Source organism: Rhinatrema bivittatum, chromosome 2 (assembly GCF_901001135.1).
Source record: "Rhinatrema bivittatum chromosome 2, aRhiBiv1.1, whole genome shotgun sequence".
In the NCBI taxonomy this organism is placed as follows: domain Eukaryota; kingdom Metazoa; phylum Chordata; class Amphibia; order Gymnophiona; family Rhinatrematidae; genus Rhinatrema; species Rhinatrema bivittatum.
This window is the reverse complement of record NC_042616.1, coordinates 421,842,142-421,863,379: the sequence shown is the minus strand read 5'-3', so window position 1 is coordinate 421,863,379 and position 21,238 is coordinate 421,842,142. Positions and strand designations below refer to the sequence as shown.

Below are 21,238 nucleotides of genomic sequence, written 5' to 3'. Positions count from 1 at the left end.
GAATGTGGGATTGAGTTGAACCCGGTAATGGAGATGAAGATACAACCTCCCTTACACGGGCCTTTCGTTTAGTATGAGGCATTGTCTATTCGAAAAATATCAGTCCTTGTGGATATCTCTAATTTTTTTCTTCAACGGCAAACAGTATTGAGGTAGAGAGAGAGAAAATATCACTGTTACTCACTGGGAAGCTACCTGTAGATCTTATTTCAATGAAAAAACCTTAGGAATAAGTTCAATCTCGACAAAGCCGCGCGCCCCTTTGGCGCGCGCGCCCGGCTTCGGCAGCGCGCCGCGGGAGGGGGGGGCCGATTTTGTCCTTACTGGTCCCACCCCTGATGACGTCAGCGGCGCGACAGGCAGGAAGGAACTCAGGCAGTATCAAGCGTCTGTGCGAAGAACTTCCCAGCAGGTAATATTTTAAGGAAATTCAGGAGAGGGGAACCCAAGTTCTTTCTCCTCACCTCGCGGTCCCAGCTCTCGCTCTCTCTCTGCCCCTGCTTTGATAACTATTTTATTGTATTTTAATTCAACAACCTATGACTAGACCAAGTCAAACTTAAATATCTTCAAGTAAACTTATAGGAATGTCTTAAACACCACCAACCATGTCGCGTAGATGCGTACTCGTGAAATAATCTGCCAAGAGAAATACAAACTGCTGTACAGACTCTCCTGCCAATGGGCGGGCGTCTGGACTGATCCTTGGTACTACAGGAACAAAAATTAAATAAGAACTAATTTTCCTTTCCCTGTACGTACCAGATCAGGCCAGACTGCTGGGATGTACCCAAGCTGCCCTAAAAGGGGTGGGGGGCCTGGAGAGTCCAGCGCGGAGCACATTGCTGCCGAAGGAATCCACCTTCGGATCCCAGACATCCAACCGGTAATGTCTAGCAAATGTGTGCAATGATTTCCAAGTGGTCGCCCGGCAAATCTCTTGGGGTGAAACTCATTGGCTTTCTGCCCATGACGCTGCTTGTGACGTAAGAGAATGCGCCTTAAGGCCCTCTGGTACTGGGCGCCCGTGACATATGTAAGCAGAAGCAATAGCGTCTTTCAACCAGCGTGCAATAGTAGTCTTAGAAGCTTTAGACCCTTTCTTAGGGCCGCTCCACTACACAAAAAGATAATCCGACAATCTGAACGGATTGGTAACCTCTAGATACTGTAAAAGGACTCTACAGACATCCAACCTCCTCAGATCCTTATCTTCAACAGAGAATGCTGGCAACTCAATAGACTGGTTGACATGAAATGCCGAGACTACCTTCGGAAGGAATGAGGGCACTGTCCAAACAGAAATCCCCAAATCAGAAATACGCAGAAAAGGTTCCAGACATGACAAGGCTTGGAGCTCCGAAACTAGTCTAGCCGAACAGATAGCCACGAGAAACACCGTCTTAAGCGTCAAATCCTTCAACGTGGCCCGCTTCAAAGGCTACGGAGAACCAAATTTAAACTCCATGATGGACAGATCGCGCGCACTGGAGGCTTCAAGTGCTTGACCCCTTTCAAGAACCGTGCCACATCTGGGTGAGCAGCAATGGAAGTACCATCAACCTTACCACGAAAACAGCCCAAGGCTGCTACCTGCACTCGGAGTGAACTATACGCCAAGCCCTTCCGTAATCCGTCCTGAAAAAAGGCAAGAATGTGACCAATAGTGGCTTGCTGCGGGGGCAAAGTCAACCCACGGCACCAAGAATCAAACACCTTCCATACTCGAATGTAGGCGATAGAAGTAGAAGTTTTTCTTGCCCGTAGAAGGGTGGTAATAACTGACTCAGAGTAACCCTTCTTTCTTAATTGTCTCCTCTCATAAGCCAAGCCGCTAGACAGAAGCGGTCAGCCTGATCGAAAAATACTGGACCCTGATGGAGTAGGTTCGGCAGGTGACCGAGACGCAAAGGACCGTCCATCGCTAGATTGACCAGATCCGCGAACCACGGTCTTTGCGGCCACTCCGGAGCTACTAGAATCACCGGTCCTTGGTGAGATTCTATGCGTCGTAATACTTTTCCTACCAATGGCCAAGGAAGAAACACAAAGGAGAATGTGAGACGGCCAAGGAAGTACCAGGGCGTCCACCTCTTCTGATCCGTGATCCCTTCTGCGACTGAAGAAACGGGACGCCTTGGCGTTCAGATGAGTCGCTTTTAAGTCTAGGCAGGGAGTCCCCAACCGGCTTGATATCAGCCGCATCGCTTCCTCGGAAAGCGTCCATTCTCCGGGATCTAGCCTCTGACGACTGAGGAAGTCCGCCTGAATGTTGTTGACCCCGGCTATGTAAGACGCAGCAATGCGGGCAAAACTGCGTTCCGCCCAGACCATTAACATGTCCACTTCATTGGCCACGGCGTGACTCCTTGTACCCCTCTGACGATTTATGTAGGCCACGGTGGTCGCATTGTCAGAGAGAATCCGTACTGCCCGGTGACAGATCAGGGGTAGAAATTGCTGCAGCGCCAGACGAACTGCTCTGGTCTCCAAGCGATTGATGGACCACTTGGTCTGTGACTGTGTCCAAAGACCTTGCGCTTACCTTGACTGACAAACTGCCCCCCAATCGGAGAGGCTGGCATCAGTCATCAATTATCCATTGAGGATTCTCCAGGTCCACCCCTCGAAGTAAGTGATCCGGAATTAGCCACCAATCCAGACTGGACCTGGCCGGTTCCAGTAGAGGCAATGGAAGTTGAAACTCTTCCGACTTGGGGACCCAACGCGAAAGGAGTGCCCTCTGCAAAGGTCTCATGTGCGCAAAGGCCCAAGGAACCAATTCCAGGGTAGATGCCATAAAACCAAGAACCTGCAAATAGTCCCACACTACGGGTGAGGGAAGGGACAACAGGCGCCGTACCTGAGACATCAACCAGTCCATCCGCACCAGAGGGAGTGAAACCTTGCTGATAGCGGTATCGAAGCAGGCTCCTAAAAACTCCAACACCTGGGAGGGAACCAATTGGCTCTTGGCACAATTGACCACCCAGCCCAGGGACTGTAGGCGGTGCAATACCGAATGAACCGCCTCCCTGCAAAGTATCTCCGACTTTGCTCATATAAGCCAATTGTCCAGGTAGGGATGTACCAAGATCCCTTCCCGAAGGCTCACTGCCACTACCACCATTACCTTGGTGAACACGCGGGGAGCTGTCGCTAGCCCGCAAGGTAGGGCGCAAAACTGATAATGTTGTCCCATGATCATGAACCTCAGAAATCTCTGATGGTGTGGTTGGATTTCTATGTGGAGGTAGGCCTCCGTCAATTCCAAAGAAGTCAAAATTTCGCCTTTGTGGACAGCTGCAATGACCGATCTCAACGTCTCCATGTGAAACCGTGGTACTCTCAACACCCTGTTGACCTGCTTGAGGTCCAATATTGGCTGGAAGGAGCCCTCCCTTCTTGGGTACTACGAAATAGCTGGAGTAGTGACCGGTCCGGCGTTCGGCTCTGAGAACCGAATCAATGGCCCAGAGAGCCTTTAACCCCCTCCACTCACCGAGTCAGTAAATCAATTTTCCGGGAAATTAATTGCAGGGCAAAAAAAAAAAAACAAAAAACCAACCCCAAAAATTAGCCAGAAGCTAGAAATAAGCTAGGAGCAGTGTATACCTAAGTAAAAAAGTTGAATAGTTCAGCTCAGTTACTCACCTTGGAAAGGTGTTGAGGTAGTGTGATTGGGTTTGAATAGGGACCAACATTTGTTAATCAAGAGAGCAGTGAGTCACTCAGGCTAACTGAAGTTAGACTGTTTGACAAAGTTCCTCATGAGAGGCTTCTAGGAAAAGTAAAAAATCATGGGATAGGAGGCGATGTCCTTTCATGGATTGCAAACTGGCTAAAAGACAAGAAACAGAGAGTAGGATTAAATGGACAATTTTCTCAGTGGAAGGGAGTGGACAGTGGAGTGCCTCAGGGATCTGTATTGGGACCCTTACTTTTCAATATATTTATAAATGATCTGGAAAGAAATACGACGAGTGAGATAATCAAATTTGCAGATGACACAAAATTGTTCAGAGTAGTTAAATCACAAGCAGATTGTGATAAATTGCAGGAAGACCTTGTGAGACTGGAAAATTGGGCATCCAAATGGCAGATGAAATTTAATGTGGATAAGTGCAAGGTGATGCATATAGGGAAAAATAACCCATGCTATAATTACACAATGTTGGGTTCCATATTAGGTGCTACAACCCAAGAAAGATCTAGGTGTCATAGTGGATAACACATTGAAATCGTCGGTTCAGTGTGCTGCGGCAGTCAAAAAAGCAAACAGAATGTTGGGAATTATTGGAAAGGGAATGGTGAATAAAATGGAAAATGTCATAATGCCTCTGTATCGCTCCATGGTGAGACCGCACCTTGAATACTGTGTACAATTCTGGTCGCCGCATCTCAAAAAAGATATAATTGCGATGGAGAAGGTACAGAGAAGGGCTACCAAAATGATAAGGGGAATGGAACAACTCCCCTATGAGGAAAGACTAAAGAGGTTAGGACTTTTCAGCTTGGAGAAGAGACGACTGAGGGGGGATATGATAGAGATGTTTAAAATCATGAGAGGTCTAGAACGGGTAGATGTGAATCGGTTATTTACTCTTTCGGATAGTAGAAAGACTAGGGGGCACGCCATGAAGTTAGCATGGGGCACATTTAAAACTAATCGGAGAAAGTTCTTTTTTACTCAACGCACAATTAAACTCTGGAATTTGTTGCCAGAGGATGTGGTTAGTGCAGTTAGTATAGCTGTGTTTAAAAAAGGATTGGATAAGTTCTTGGAGGAGAAGTCCATTACCTGCTATTAAGTTCACCTAGAGAATAGCCACTGCCATTAGCAATGGTAACATGGAATAGATTTAGTTTTTGGGTACTTGCCAGGTTCTTGTGGCCTGGATTGGCCACTGTTGGAAGCAGGATGCTGGGCTTGATGGACCCTTGGTCTGACCCAGTGTGGCATTTTCTTATGTTCTTAAGATAGCTGCTGCTTCACTGTAAATTCAAAAATGTCATTTTTTTTTTTTTTACACAGTAAAGTTTGATTTAGTCAAAGGTTGTCTGAAAGAGAGAAATCAAACCTGATGGGAACAGTTCCCGGGAATTTTAGACAGAACCAGGACCGCAGGTTATGCCTCTCAATCTGCTGGAGTCAGAGAAATACTGAGGGAAAGCAGGTGGCACACCAAGTTATATGGTGGTTGCTTTTCAGCTTTTCTCTAACTCCATCTGCTGGAAGGGAGGCATAACCCAGCAGTCTGGACTGATCCTGGTACGTACAGGGAATGTATAATAATTTATATGGGGATATCTGTGAGTATTTTCACCTGACTTTTCTACATTGTAATTTCTTCAGCGCTATGCTTTCTACCCCCCCCCCCCCCCCCCCCCCCCCAACGTCTTTCCCTTAACAGCTGTAGCAGCCACCAGAATCCAAGCTATTTAGTTCAGTCCATCCTTTCACATTTCTTTTTTTTATATAACTTGATTGGCCATCCTACTCAATGCAAGGACCCCTTAAACAGGGAGGGAACAGGACCAGAGCCCACATTATAAAAGGGCGCAGAGATAAGAAGAGAACAAGAGAGAAGAAATCAATAGGCCCATAGTGTTTCAACACCCAAGTGTGCTGGAGCCCCTCACAGCCCCAGGAAACCTAAGGCTACCTAACCCTACTTTCTTACACTCTGGATTCAACCAGGAGCTCCAAAGGATGGACAACTGCTGCTGTACACATAGAAATCTTGTCAAGATTTCCTTCTGCAAAAGCTCATGTACTGATGCCTTAGAAAACATATTTCTCTGTCTCTACATGCTGGCAGGGAGGTATAACCCACTCATCTGAACTGGTAAGGCAGGATAAAGAGCACCATACTAATTATTCTGGGAAGACTGTCTCCTTGTGAAATCTACGAAGAGACCTTGCACACAGAAACCACGGATTCAGGAGATCTCTATCTTTACAGCCTATTTGAAGGAAAATATTGAAATATAATAAAAAGACTAAACAATCTGGATATGTTTTTTTGTTACATAATAGTTATACAATTGTTAGATTAACAGTACAAGATAAAATAAAATATGCCTCTACCAAAATGATTATTTTCCTGAAACAGACAGTCTAAAACATTTACCTCTTTCCAGGTCTCTGATTTGAGGTCCCTTTGGAGCTCCACCATATACACAGGTGCTCTTCAGTCTGGATGATTTCCCATAGTCATCAGCAACCTGCTGCACCTGTTGGGCTAGTTCACGTGTTGGAGCCAGAACCAGACACTACAAAAAGAGAAACAAATGCTTTAAATAAAAATGGGGAAATGTAACCTTCCTCCTTGAAGACCAAGATAAAGAAATACAACCAAACCAAAAGTTACATTTTCTGAGACACCAGCATGTTCACCTCACAGTAACATTCTGCAATTTTGGCTGACTGTGAAGATGGCTTAGATGGAAGTGTGTAGATATATAGAAATTTATGTTTACCTCAATTTCCTTTCCTTTATTTCTACTACATTAATCCAGAACTAGTCCCTCATCCAACTGATGGAGGAGAGAAGGAGAAATTACTACTTACCTGTTAATTTCTTTTCCTCTACGGCAGGCAGGCCAATTCACACCAGTGGGTTATATAGTCCTACCAGCAGATGGAGACGGAGTAAAGCTGACTCGCTGACGTCACTGACATATAGCCCTGCCCAGACATAAGCCCGCCAGTAGTCCTAGAAAAGCCAAACTGTGGACAAACTGATTTTCCTTGAATATAGCTATTAACAGTCAACCAATCATGATTCAACTAACTGGGAAACAGTGAGCTCAGCAAAAACATTATCAACTAATCTTAGAGGCTAGTTATGTCACTTACCAGTCCTTCAAACGAATGAACAGAAATAAAGGAAAATTGATCCCGACACGACAAAGCTTGAAGCTCGGAAATCCGCCGCACTGAGGTAATGGCTACCAAGAAAACTGTCTTGATAGTTAAGTCCTTCAACGTGGCCCGCCAGAGGGGCTCAAAATGGAAGTTCACATAAAGTTTAAACTCCACGCAGGACAAATCTGTCTGACAGGAGGACGCAAATGCTTGGCCCCCTTCAAAAAACGGGACACATCTGGATGAGCTCCAGCGAAACCCCGTCAATTTTGCCCCGCAGACAGCCCAGGGCCGCGACCTGCACCCGGAGAGAACTGCAAGCCAGGCCTTTCTTCAGGCCCTCCTGCAAGAAGGCTAGAATTTGCACCACAGAAGCCCGTCGCGGGGGCACATTCAACCCACAACACCAAGAGTCGAAAACTCTCCAAACACGAATATAGGCCAATGACGTGGACGATTTTCGTGCTTGCAGAAGGGTAGAGATATCAGAATATCCTCTCTTCCTCAATTGCCTCCTCTCATAAGCCAGGCCGCTAGACAAAAGCGAGCCACGCGATCGAAAAATACTGGACCTCGTCGCAGTAAATTCGGAAGATGGTTGAGACGCACCGGACTATCGATCGCCAAGGTGATCAGATCCGCAAACCACGGCCTTTGGGGCCACTCTGGAGCCACGAGGATTACTGACCCCACGTGGTTTTCTATCCGATGCACTACCTTGCCCACTAGGGGCCAAGGAGGAAACACGTAAAGCAGAACGTCGCGAGGCCACGGAAGGACAAGGTCATCCACCCCTTCCGACCTGCGATCCCTCTGACGACTGAAGAACCGAGCTGCCATCAGATCAAGGTGTGGGACCCCCCAGCGACGAGTGAGAAGCTGGAAGGCTGCGGACAATTCCCACTCGCCTGGGTCCAGATACTGGCGGCTGAGAAAGTCTGCCTGCACATTGTCCACCCCGGCTATGTGAGAGGCTGCGAGCCGGACTAGGTGTCGTTCCGCCCAAGACATGAACCGTTCGGCCTCCCAGGCCACCAGCCGGCTTCTGGTTCCCCCCTGGCGGTTGATGTAGGCCACAGTCGTCGCATTGTCTGAAAAGACTCGCACTGCATGCTGAACCACTAGCGGGAGAAATGCACATAATGCTAGGCGGACCGCCCTGGTCTCCAATCGATTGATGGACCATGTCGCCTATAGACTTGTCCAACGACCTTGAGCGGATTGAGACTGACAAACTGCCCCCCAACCAGAGAGGCTGGCGTCCGTCGTGACAATTACCCACTGCGGCTTCTCCAGGTCCATCCCCTGCAACAACTGGGCCGGAATCAATCACCAAGCGAGACTGGACCTGGCTGGCTCCATCAGTGGCAACGGCAGGCGGAACTCCTCCGACTTTGGATCCCACCGAGAAAGCAACGCACGTTGTAATGGTCTCATATGCGCCCATGCCCAAGGAACCACTTCCAGGGTAGAAGCCATGGAACCAAGTACCTGTAAATAGTCCCACACTATGGGGATGGGCAAGGACAGGAGGTGCTGGATTTGTGCTTCCAAACTGAGCACCCTCTCCTGAGTGAGGAAGACCTTGCTACCAAGGTGTCGAAGCATGCTCCCAAGACGTTGAGGACCTGAGACGGCTCTAAGTGGCTCTTGGCAAAGTTGACCACCCAACCAAGAGACTGAAGCTGGAGCAGGACCCTGCTCACCGCCACCTGACAGAGGCCCACTGATTTCCCCCGGATGAGCCAATCGTCTAGGTAGGGGTGAACCAAGATCCCCTCCTGTCGCAATGCCGCTGCTACGACCACCATTACTTTGGTGAAGACCCGAGGTGCTGTCGCTAACCCGAACGGGAGAGCTTGGAACTGATAATGCTTCCCCAGGACAATGAATCGGAGAAAACGCTGGTGATGCTCGCGGATTCCGATGTGAAGATATGCCTCAGTCAGGTCCAAAGAGGCCAAATATTTTCCTGAGTGGACAGCCGCAATGACAGAGCGAAGAGTCTCCATGCGAAAGCGGGGAACTCGAAGGGCTCGGTTGACTGCCTTAAGATCCAATATCGGACAGAAGGACCCCGCCTTCTTCGGGACTACAAAATAAATGGAGTACCTGACGGACCCGCGCTCCTCTGGAGGAACAGGAACAATGGCCCCCAGGGCTTTCAACCAACCTAAAGTTTACCCAACTACTTCTTGCTTGGTCCAAGGATCGACTGGAGAAATCAGAAAGAGATCCCTTAACGGGCGGGCAAAATCCAACTCGTAACCGTTTGCTATGATATTGAGGACCCACTGGTCCGATGTGATCCTGACCCACTCCTCGAAAAACAGGGAGAGGCGAACCCCCACCACTGGGCACCAGGGAGAGGGTCGGAACACCTTCATTGGGCCGGCTTTCCTCCGGCGGCCCCGAGAGCCTCCATCCCGAAAAGGTCTTCGACCACGAAAGGAAGTAGGCCACGACTGAGATCTCGTAGTCTGTTGCCGGACCGGAAAGGCGGGTGTCAGAGACTGCCGAAACCTGCACTGTCCCTGAAGCGGTAACACGCCGCCCCAAAGGGCCTAGACGCCTTGGGCTTGTCCTCAGGCAACGTATACACCTTATTCTCCCCTAGAAACTTAACAAGGACATCCAGCTCATCCCCAAACAACAACTTTCCTTTAAAAGGAAGATTGCCCAACTGGGTCTTGGAAGAAATGTCTGTGGACCAGTTCCGGAGCCACAGAAGCCTCCTTGCCGAGACTGCAGTGGCCATGTTGCGCGAAGAAGCTCGTAACAGATCATATAAAGCATCCGCAGTGTAAGCCACCGCGGACTCCATCCTATTTGCCTGGTCCGCTTCCTCTGGAGGTAATTCTTGTGAGGTGAGCATTTGTTGCACCCAGCCGAGTGTCGCCTGCTGCATGAGGCTACTGCAGACCGCTGCCCGAACACACAGCGCTGATACCTCAAAAATGCGCTCGAGGAGGACCTCCAGCCGCCTATTCTGCAAGTCTTTAAGGGCAGTCGCCCCCGTGACCGGAATGGTGGTCCGCTTCGTGACCGCGGTAACTGACACGTCCACCATGGGAATCCTGAGGATATCCAATTCCTCTTCCGGTAAAGGATAACGCTTGTCCATCGCCCTTCCCACCCGTAAGGTCGCATCCAGAGATTCCCACTCCCGCGTTCCATTGGGTGGAAGGGAAATGTTTGAGGCAGGGCCTGCAGGCCAGATAGCACCGGTTTCCCCTTAACCGGCTCTGAGGTGGGAATTGGAGCTTCCACCTCCAGCTCCTCCAGGACATGAGGAATCAAAGGATATAACTCCTCCCTACGAAACAAGCGCGAAACCCGGGGATCGTCCCCCTCTACAGGGGTGGCCTCATCAACACCCCCATCTAAATTTTGGATGAGAGGACCAAAAATGCCCCCCCAAAGGAGCAGGCCCCGAAGGTACATCCGGGACTGGAGGAGCATTCAGGGTCGCAACCCGTCTCTCGACCTTTGCTGGAGGAGGTTCGTCCTGCTGCTGATTAGCTTCAGCCTCCAAAAATGCTTTGTGCAATAGTAAAATAAATTTGGAGGAAAAAAATGGACTGCTCCTTTAAGGTATCCGATGGGGGTGGAGAAAGAGGAGGTGAAGGGGGAGGGGCCGCATTCGATGAGGAGGCAAGTCCGGGTTCGCACAGACGAACTGGGCTCAAGCTGGGAGGAGAGGAAAGGGAATCCTCTCCCCCATCCGGCAGATAAGTAGCTGATAAAATGGCCGCCGTTCCCACGCGCGCCGGCGACTGGGCCGACTGCAATCGCAGGCGCCTATCCACGATATGCGGTAAATTTGCGCTGAAATCCCCCCCGACGAGCCCTCCCCTCTGGGGAGGCAGCGGACGCAAAGCCCGTCCCGGGAGAGGTGCAGCCCCGCCTCCCCGCATGCGGAACATGAACGCCCTTCGTGGCATCCCGGGGGGGGTCTCCGAACCACGCAGTAGGTATGCTTAGCCCCTATGAAAAAATAACAGGATTCGATTAACTGTGCCGATTCGCGGCCTTCCGGAGCTCTGAGTATCCGGGCCCCCCCCCCGAGGAAAAGATAGTCTCGGAGCGCTCAGGGGAGGGACTTGACCACCGGTTAATCCCCCTTCAAGAGACGCGCTTTCCTCCAGGAACAAGGCTTATAGAGCCACCAGCCTCAGCCTTACCTCTACCGCCTCTGCCGTGAGAAACCCTGAACAAACAAAAACAGCACGTTTTTCTGTTTGGTTTTTTTTTTCAATTAGCTTGATGCAGCCAAAGGCTGTAAGCAGAAGAAAACAGAGCCTGAAAACTCTGAAGAAAAAGTAAGAAGTTTAAAGAAAATTTAAAAATCAGGATCAGGACCGCAGGTTCTGTGAATTCCTCGGCTGAGTCAGAGAAAATACTGAAGGATCGCAGGTGGCACACCAGGTTAAGAGGGGGTGCCTTTTCAGTTTTTTCTCCAACTCCATCTGCTGAAAGGGAGACACAACCCAGCTGTCTGGACTGATCCTGGTACCTACAGGGAACACTCTTTATCTTCTGCATTTAAAGGACGAACTAAAAGCAAGTAGGCAGCCCAGGCTGGGTTGTGGATCGGCCTGCTTTCCTTAGAGGAAAGGAAATTATCAGTTAAGTGATAATTTCTCCTTCCTCTGCACTCAGGCACGTCAATCCACACCAGTGGGATGTACTAAACTACTCCCGAAAAGGGCGGGAGGTTGCATGAAAACTGCATCCTCCTGAGCCTTAACATCCAAGCGGTAATGCTTGGTGTGTGTGAAGAGGACCAAATCTCAACAGGAGACAACCAAAGCTCAGCAGACAAAATGGCCTGAGCTCTAGTGGAATGCGCCCTGACCTGTCTAGGTAATGGGACATCTGCATCCACACAGGGGGCCGCGATGACCTCTTTCACCCAATGGGCTATAGTTGTTCGTGTTGCCGTTTCTCCTTGTTTACCTCCACCATAGAGCACAAAGTCGATCAGACTTCCTGAAAGTGAGTAATCTCCAAATACTGCACCAGATGCATGCGACATCCAAAGCATGCAACAAACGCTAATCACGCTCATCTCTATCCCTGTCCAGAATGGGCAGGGAAATAGAATGATTCAAATGAAACGCCAAAACCACTTTTGGAAAAAAGGAAGGTACAGTCCCCAGAGTCATTCATAGAAATGGCTCAATGCAAAAAAAAGAGCCTGCAGCTCAGAGAGCTGTCATGCTGAACAGACTGCCTCCAGAAAAACTGTTGTCAAGGTGAGCAACCGCAAAGCAAGACCCGCCAAAAAAAACACAAGATCAGATTTAGGTCTCAAAGAGGTACAGGTAGTCACAAGGGAGGACCGTAGCTGCTCAACTCCCTTCAAAAATCTGGACACATCAGGATGGGAAGGCAAGGATCTACCATTGACTTGCCCCCTGTAGCAAGCGAGAGCTGCTACCTGCACCTTCAGAGTGTTTAAAGCCAAGCCTTTAACTAAACCTTTCTGCAAAAATTCAATTTAGGAGAATTTCAACTTTGAGAGGATGAGAACCTCGCTCCTCACACCAGCTGTCACTTCGTGCAGGTTAACCCTAATCTGTTAAGGGTAGTAACTGTCACTCTGTACAAGTTATCCCCATGCAGATATGTTATACAATCCCATTCTTTAAGTCTTTAGGGATCAGCGTTTGTCCCATGCCCTTCTGAATTCATTAAATGTTGTCTTCACCACCTCTTCTGGGAGTGTTTTCCAGGCATCCACCTCCCTCTCCGTGAAGAAATATTTCCTGATATAGGTTCTGAGTCGTATCCCCTGGAGTTTCATATTTATTTATTTCATTTGTAGTATTTATATGCAGTCATTCCGAAGTCAATCACAATGGTTTACAAAATATAAACATAATAACAGGTACATAAAATACATATAATACAATATAAAATAATCGAATATGAAAGGAACAGCCAAAACAGGAATAAAATATAATTTAAAATATAATAAATTAAACAAGAAAAGAAAAACAACAAAATACCTCATTTGTAATCTAAAATCAGAAGAAACATCCTGCAGGCCAGATTAAATAAGGAAGAAAACTGCCTTAGCTAGCCATTACTCTCATAAGCTAGTTTAAAAAGCCAGGTCTTCAGTCCAGTTTCCTTTCCAGCAGAAAAGGTTTGAAGTTTGTGCATTGTTAATACCTGTCAGGTATCTGAAGGCCTGTATCGTATCTCCCCCTGCACCTCCTCTCCTTCAGGGTATACCTACTTAGATCTTTCAGCCTGTCCTTGTAGGTCTCAAACAGACCCCTCACCATTTTGGTTGCCTATGGATCATTTCCATCCTGTCTCTATCCTTTTTGAGATAAAGGCTCCAGAACTGAATACAGTACTCCAGGTGAGGCCACAATAAGGATCTTTGTAAGGGCAGTCTCACTTCCTGATAGTTATACCTCTCTCTCCTTGCAGCACAGCATCTTTCCGGCTTTAGCTACTGCCTTGTCACATTGCTTCACCGACTTCAGATTGCCATGCAGAGTCACCCCAATGTCCATCTCCTGGTCCATGCATGATAAGTCTTTTGCCCCTCTCCCCCCCATTACATACAGCTCTTTTGGATTTCCACACCATAGGTGTATGACTGCACTTCTTGGCATTGAATTGCAGCTGCCAAATCTTTGATCATTCCAAGTTTTCTTAATTCATTTTTCATTCTCGCTAGTCCTTCAGGCATGTCCACTCTGTTGCAGTTCTTAGTAGCATCTGCAAAAAGGCAAACTTTTCATTCTAATCTCTCCGCAATGTTACTCATGAAGATATTGATCAGAAGAAGTTCCATTTACTATTACACAGTCAACCATTAGTAATCCACTCTACCACCTTGGCGCCCATATCTAAGCTTCTCATTTTATTCACGAGCCTCCTGTGTGGGACCATATTGAAAGCTTTGCTGAAATCCAAGTAAATCACACCGAGCACTCTTCCTTGATCCAATTCTGTCGCCCAATCAAAAAGGTCAAATCAGGAGACGTGATGAGCAGCTAGGGGTGAGAACGTGTCCTGCTCTGGCTCCTAGGCCTCTGAACACAATCCTTCGACATTCTTGGGTCTATTAGCTGCATTTTGGGACTTCTACAGTGTCCAAAGATCTAGAATCTAAATTCTTACCTGCCATGTGGGCTGATCACCTGATCAAGCAGTTACGGTCTAGGGAAAAAAGCACAGGCTGGCAGAGGGGATGACGCTGAGGAGCTGGCTGCTGAGGAAGAAGAGTGACCTGCGCTTACCACCCAATTTGATAACTCTCAGCTAAAACACAATTTGGGGACCTTTTCCCCACAAAGCATACTTCCACCATTAATAGCTTGCTGTCATTGTGGAAAAGATCTCTACCCTGGTTGCCTCTGTGCAAGATAATGATGCCAGGATTGAATCTATGGAGACCAAGATGGAGGATTTGGAGCTGGCAACTACTAACGCAAGCAGAAAAGTTGAAAAGTTGGAACGGCAACTTACTGCTGCGATTGATAAAATTGAGGAACTGGAGGATCATGAAATTAGTATAGTTATTTTAAGAAGTAGGGTTTATAAGTATACATTGTATTTTTTTTTATCACTTTACTTTTGTTTATATTATATTTTACTTTTATTTTGTGTGTTTGCGTAGTTGTTGATTTAGATATTTATTTTTCTTTTATTCTGTTTTTTATATTTCAATTTTGTGAACCGTCTTGGTCAAATTTTATTTGTGAAAGACAATATAGAAATGTTTTAAAATAAATAAAATAAATAAATGAACACCAGAGAAATATTAGGCTGGTCGGTTTCACTGAGGGTGCAGATCAGACAGCCTTTTTTGAGCAATGTCTGCCTACTAGACTCAGCCTCTCTGCAAAGGGAAATCACCTCAAGATTGAGCAGGTGCATGGTGGCCGTCCATGCTCCATCATTATATGCAAGTGCACAGATTTCAAGATAAAGTGAGGATTTTAAATAAAGCACAGGAGCTCGGTGAAATCCTGCATCATGGAAAGCGGGTTATGTTCCTTCAAGATTTTGCTGCGTCGACACAGAAAAGAAGGGCGGAGTATGGCCCGATCAAGAAAGTTTCAGAAGCGTGGCTTGGTGTATGCCCTTCTCTACCCGGCACATCTGAAAGTCACCCTGAACAATAATAAAGTTAAAATTTTTGACTCACCATCGGAGGTGCACCAGTTTTTGGAGCAGATAGGAGACGCAGCCTGCGGGAAGACAGCGTGCTGCCTCAGCACTCCACGAGACTTGATTGTTTTGTTGTCTTTATCTCGCTTTCTTGTTGGTACATTGTTGCTTGCTACTTTCTTTTCCTATCTCCTTCTTCTTTGCAGAACTAATTGACCAGTTTCTTACTTTTTAGGGGCTGGGTGGCGAAGGGGGGTTAGTGATCATAACTTGTTTTGTTTGGGGGCAGGGGGGGAAGGCAGTGGATGATTGTGAGGTTGATGTGGGGACTCGTTCTTTTAAAGGTATCTGTTTTCTTTCTTGATATGTTTATTCTTTATTATGTCCACTTTTATTATTACTATTTACTAGTCGCATTTAGGTTGGGTCGCTGGTGGTGGCACTGATCCCAGCGTCGGGTTCTGGTGCAGTGAAAGTATGCAAGCATCATCACAGTTTGCACCGACTGACTGCAGTGGATGCGTTACACAGAGACTGCAGGTGCCAGTGGCTCTTCCTGCAAGAACTGAGGGGTTCATGGTTTGGACTTCTTTTTTATGCCTCCTGCAGAGAGGTTGCGGGGGGGGGGGGGTTTGAGTACCAGAATGCTGTTTGTTATGCTTATTAATGTTTTTCCTGAGTTTTGATGTGTCTGCTTCTCTCTTTTGCTCACTGATCATGCAGCTTATTAACTATGAGGGTTCAGGGTGGTGTCCAGAGGAGGATTCTGAAGTGGTCTTTTTCCCTTAATTTTTTTAAGCATTTTTCATTGTCTCATAATTATGTGTGGCTTCTTTTGAGTGGTCCCTCCCTGTCCCTTTGGACTGCCTGGTTGAATTTGTGGGGTAGTGAGGAGCTAAGGGGGATGGGTGGTTTTTCAGAGATTATGTCTTAGGACACCGGGTAGATGGGGTTTTGGTTTTATTAGAGGGGGGTAGTGGGTATTCTTGTTGTTATGTGGGGATGTGTGGCTCACCCCTCGGATCCCAATTTAATTCCCATCCGAGGGGCAATGGGTCGGTTGGGGTTGTTATGATTTTTTTTTCAGTTGAGACTCGTGTTAACTCACCTACAGGGGTGGGTTGTTTGGATTGGGTGGATTTCATTGGGACTCTCATGGGAGCTTTGGGAGGACTAGTGGGGTTTCTTAAGAAAATATTTCATCTTTGTCTCTGGTTTATTAAATTTTCCGTGTGATTCTCCAATATGTCGGAAGATCTGTCGGAATAGTCCCATCTTGCTGCAGTGCGGTCTAAATAGAACGCTAGCGCACGTTTGCAGTCCAAGGAATGTAGTGCCCATTCACCTGGGTGTAAGTGAGGTTTTGGAAAAAATGTAGGAAGTATTATGGACTGATTTAATTAGAAATCAGAAACTATCTTTGGCAGAAATTTAGGGTGAGTGCGGAGTACCACACGATCGTGGAGGAATTTGGTATAAGGTGGGTATGTGACCAATGCCTGTAGCTCACTGACTCTGCAAGCGGATGTTATAGCAACTAGAAAGATCGCCTTCCAAGTGAGATGTCTAAGCTCGCAGGTGCGCAGGGGCTCGAACGGAGGTCGCATGAGCCATGCTAGCACAACATTGAGATCCCATGATGCAATTGGGGGACGCAGTAGAGGCTTCAGCTGGAGTAAGCCTCTCATAAAGTGCCCTACCAGGGGTTGCGCCGAAATCTGGGCATCTCCTACATCTTTGTGGTAAGCGGCTATGGCACTTAGATGCACTCGGATGGAGGAAGTTTGTAAGCCAGACTCCGAGATGTGCCAGAGGTAGTCCAGGAACAGGGATCTATTTCCTTTGTCATGCACCACAAGGAGAATCTGTTCCACTTTGAGTGGTAAGATGTTCTAGTAGAAGGCTTCCATGAAGCTACGAGGACCTGGGTCACATCGTTAGAAAGGTCAAGTGATTGCAGAATCAACCTTTCAACATCCATGCTGTTAGAGACAGGGATTGGAGTTCGGATGATGCAACAGTCCATTGTTCTGCGTTATTAGATTTGGATCTGTGCCCAGGCGAATTGGTTGCTGGACTGAGAGGTTGCGTAGGATGGGAAAACAAATTTGTCGCAGCCAGTATGGGGCTATGAGAATCATTGTGCCCCGGTCTTGTCATAACTTCATGAGAGTCTTGCTGATGAGTGGAATCGGAGGGTATGCGTATAGAAGATCCGTTGTCCACGAGTCACGTTACCCCACTCGGGGATGTTGTGCGACTGCGATGTAGAGTAGAATTTGTATCTTTGCGGTTGTGAATTGACGCAAAGAGGTCTATGTGTGGGTGGCCGCACTGGTGTAAAATCATGTTCGCTACAGTGGGATTTAGGGACCATTCGTGAGGATGAAAGGTCTGGCTGAGGTTGTCCGCCATCACATTGTCCACTCCCGCCAGGTAGGTTTCTCTCAGTTATCATGGAACGTGAGAGAGCCCAGGCCCAGATCTGTGCCGCCTCCTGGCATAGCAAGTAAGAGCCTGTGCCCCCTTGTTTGTTGAGGTGCCACATCGCTACTTGGTTGTCTGTTTGAATTAGGATTACCTTGTTGGATAGGCAATCCTGAAATGCGAATAGGGCATACCGTATCGCCCTGAGCTCCAGAAAATTTATCTGGTGGTTTGCTTCTGCTGTGGTCAGGTTCCCTGGGTTTGTAGGCTGTTGACATGGGTTCCCCAACCCAGGTTGGAAACATCTGTGGTTAATGTAATCTGAGGACCTGGATGTAGAAAAGGTAGTACTATCTGAAGACTGGACTCCTGTATCCACCAAGCTAGTGAGAGTCGAAGCTGGCTGGTGACGTGGACATTGTGGGACAAATGTTGATATGATTGGGTCCACTGGGACTTTAAAGTCCATTGTATTACTCTCATGGCTAGTTGAGCCATTGGGGTAACGTGAACAGTAGAAGCCATGTGTCCTAGCAAGGTTAGCAGGTGACAAGCTATAGTAGTGCGGTGAGTTTGTACTGCTCTGGCTAAGGTTGACAGTGTGCGTGCTTGGTCCTTCGGGAGGAACGCCCTGGCTTGAATGGTGTTGAGATCTGCTCCGGTGAACGAGAGTGTGTGTGATGGAGTCAGATGTGATTTGGGATAGTTTATGAGAAACCCCAAAAACTGTAGCAGGTGTATGGTAAGACGGAGGGATTGAAGTACTATCTCCCTGAATGGACCTCTGAGCAGCCAAACATCTAGATACGGATAGACGTGGATAATGCGCTGCCTTAGGTAAGCTGCTACTACTGCCAGGCATTTTGTGAATACCTAAGGTGCTGACGCCAGGCCAAACGGCAGCACCCGGTATTGACCTACTATGAATCTGAGATATTTTCTATGAGTAGGGGATATGGCTATATGGGCATAAGCCTCCTGAAGATCTAGAGAGCAGAGCCAATTTCCTATTTGAAGGAGAGGGAGCATGGTGCCCAAGGTGATCATCCTGAACTTTTCCTTGCGGAGATGTTTGTTTAGGGCGCGGAGGTCCAGAATAGGACGTACGCTGCCTGACTTCTTTGGAATCAGAAAATATTGAGAGTAGAACCCTTTTCCTTGCTGCAGTCGGGGAACCGGTTCCACGGCATTGGAGTGCAGGAGGATTGAGAGCTCTACCTCGAGAAGTGGAGTATGGTCGGTTAGACTCCACGCCAGACGTGGTGGCGAGTCCGGTGGTAGTGCCAGGAAGTTTAGATGGTAACCATGGGCAACCACAGAAAGGACCCATTGATCAGTGGTGATTGTGTGTCATGCGTTGGTGAAGTGGCACAGACGGCCTCCCACAGGAAAAGTTGATGGAGGCGAGGGTTAACTGCTGCTCTTCAGAAGGGAGTCAAAACCCCGATGCAGGCTCAATCTGCGGAGCTGGTTGGGTTTTGGGGCTCTGTGTTGCCGAGACTGTTCTCTTTGAGAGGGTCTCGGTGGTCGAGCATGAGATGGAGGAGGGTAATACCTACGTGGCTTATAGGATAGCCTCCTTGGTTCCCATCTAAATGACCTTTTGGCAGTAGACGAGAAGTATGAGGGAACAGCGGACAGCTGGCGCAAGGTCTTATGGTGATCTTTGAGTTGCGCCACTGTCTCCTGAATTTTCTTGCCAAACAGATTGCCCCGTGCATGGAAGATCTGCCAACCTGTCCTGGACTTCTTGGCGTAAGTCCGAAGATTTAAGCCATGCCCAGTGTCTGGCGCTTATTCCCACCGCTGACACTCTGAAGGCAGTCTCAAAGATGTCATACACTGCCCTGACCTCGTGCGTTCCAGCATCAAGCCCTTTTTGGAGGATCGTAGAGAGTCCCTTCTGAAACTCTTCCGACAGGGTCTCGGAGAAGTCCTGGACTTGCTTCCAGAGACTCCTCGAGTATTGAGTCATGCATAGCTGGTAGGCTGCTATACGTGCCATAAGCATAGATCCCTGGAACACTCTTTGGCCGAAGGCATCCAAGGACTTTTTGCTCTTTACCCGGAGGGGCAGAAAAATGAGGCCGGGATCTCTTGGCCTTCTTCTGGGCGGATTCAACCACCACAGAGTGGTGGGGTAGCTGGCTTTTCTGAAAACCTGGCGCTGACTGAACCAGGTACGTGGCGTCAGTTTTCTTGTTTACTGGTTGAACTGTACCAGGGTGTTCCCAGGTACGGTGTAACAAGTCGAGGATCACTTCGTGGACTGGAACTGCCATCACTTCCTTGGGGACATCCACGAACTGAAGTACCTCCAGCATTTTATGCCTGGCATCCTCCTCCATTTGCAGTTTAAAAGAGATGGTTTCAGACATCTCTTTTATGAAGTTGGCAAATGTGAGGTCTTCAGGAGGGGAGCGGCGATGCTCTTCTGGGGGTGAAGGTTCTGATAGAAGTTCCTCAGAGTCTTGAGAATCAGAGGAATCATTACCCCAGGGATCGTATGGTGGATCTCCTCCACCCTGCGGGCCTTCAGATGGAGGCAGAGGTTCAAATCCAGCCGGATCTGGTGGTGGCACCGATGAGAAGGATGGAGGCACTGAAACAGGAGGCGGTGGCACAGAGGACGGTGGTGGCACCAATAGTATCGGTGTTTTCAATGGTTGTTGGGGTGGAAGTAGACCCAATGGTCCTGTAATCGGCTCCGGCATCGGTGAAAGCTCTTCCTCGTCTGAAGACAAGGGAATCGGGATCGGTGCCGAAAGAGGAATCGATGGCTTCGGAGGCGCCGCTGGTCCAGAAGGAATGGGCACTGATGGAAGTGCACCGATCAGGATATCCAATGACTCGAGGAGTGGAGCCAGCATGGTAGGCACCAGATCAGACGTCAGCATGGGAGTCTGCGCTGGTGGCGACTGGAATCCACGAAGTGCCTGAAGTACTGCCTCTTGGACCATCCGGTCCAATTCCTCCCAGAATGCTTATGTTGGTAACACAAATAATGAAAGAATCCGAGGCAGTCAGGAAATCACTAGTAATGCAAAAATCAAGATCCTGCTGTGTGTAAAAGGGTCAACAATATGTTATGCTCAAAGTGACCTCATATAACGTGCCCAAGAAGCTACAGGCTTCAAAAGCTCTAGGGAGCGTTAAGCCTTTCTAATCATTGGTCACTGAGATTATTTTAACAAGTGCTCCCAAATAGGAGCTAGTCAATGTTGAAAGATACTTCAATTGACAAAGTTATCCTGAGAAACACTTATCTTGTGTTGCAATGCCCTCCAGTCCACATATGACTGGTAATGGCAGGGATTACAGTCCATATAAAGGTGCAAAACCAGGCTGAGTGAGATGAATCCGACGATATCCGACACTGCGGTGTTTCAAAGCAACCTCCTTCTTCAGGGAGTCGGATGGTTGATTCTTGCCGGCACAAGGACTGTGAACTGAAAACAGACTGTTTAAATTGACCCCATAATAAAAATATTTTAAAGAAATGGCATCAGACTTGGAGAGCACTTACTTTTGAATGAGTTCTTATGTCACTGTGATTGTAAATATCAATGAGCGCTGCAACAACAAAATGAGAAATAGTCCATAAGAAATGCCATATCAGTCAGGCAATTCTTGCGTTACCTGGTTACCTTACTTGCGCGATGCCGAGCGGCTAATTTGCTGCCTCGCCGTAAAAGATCTGTAGGTGACAGCGCTGAAAAAAAGATGCTGACATTTAAAGATAAAAGGCCTGCCAATTTCTGAACCAGATGGTCAGAAATGATGAAGAAAACTAACCATATA

At 47.9% G+C, this 21,238-nt stretch overlaps 2 protein-coding genes across 3 annotated transcripts in view; both read right to left on the bottom strand.

The window, feature by feature from the left end:
* The window catches only part of DDX17 (DEAD-box helicase 17), a 195,429-nt gene that overhangs the window by 112,938 nt on the left and 61,253 nt on the right, over positions 1 to 21,238 (bottom strand). Inside the window, exon 6 of the mRNA XM_029590213.1 lies at positions 6,135 to 6,276. Coding sequence (XP_029446073.1) covers positions 6,135 to 6,276 — 142 coding nt within the window. The remainder of the gene's footprint in view (positions 1 to 6,134; positions 6,277 to 21,238) is intronic.
* Positions 6,285 to 21,129, bottom strand: LOC115084859 (wiskott-Aldrich syndrome protein family member 1-like). 2 transcript variants are annotated; one of them, XM_029590214.1, is made up of 2 exons: positions 20,964 to 21,129; positions 6,285 to 20,886 (listed from the first exon to the last, which is right to left on the bottom strand). In XM_029590214.1, the coding sequence occupies exon 2, from the start codon at positions 18,297 to 18,299 to the stop codon at positions 17,175 to 17,177; it is 1,125 nt and encodes a 374-aa protein (XP_029446074.1). In that variant the 5' UTR covers positions 18,300 to 20,886; positions 20,964 to 21,129; the 3' UTR covers positions 6,285 to 17,174. Both variants share the same exon structure in this region, with proteins under 2 accessions (XP_029446074.1, XP_029446075.1).

Coding starts and splice junctions, on each gene's coding strand:
- LOC115084859 (XM_029590214.1), bottom strand. CDS start 18,299: ATGCCTGGCAGTAGTAGCAGCTTACCTAAGGCAGCGCATTATCCACGT.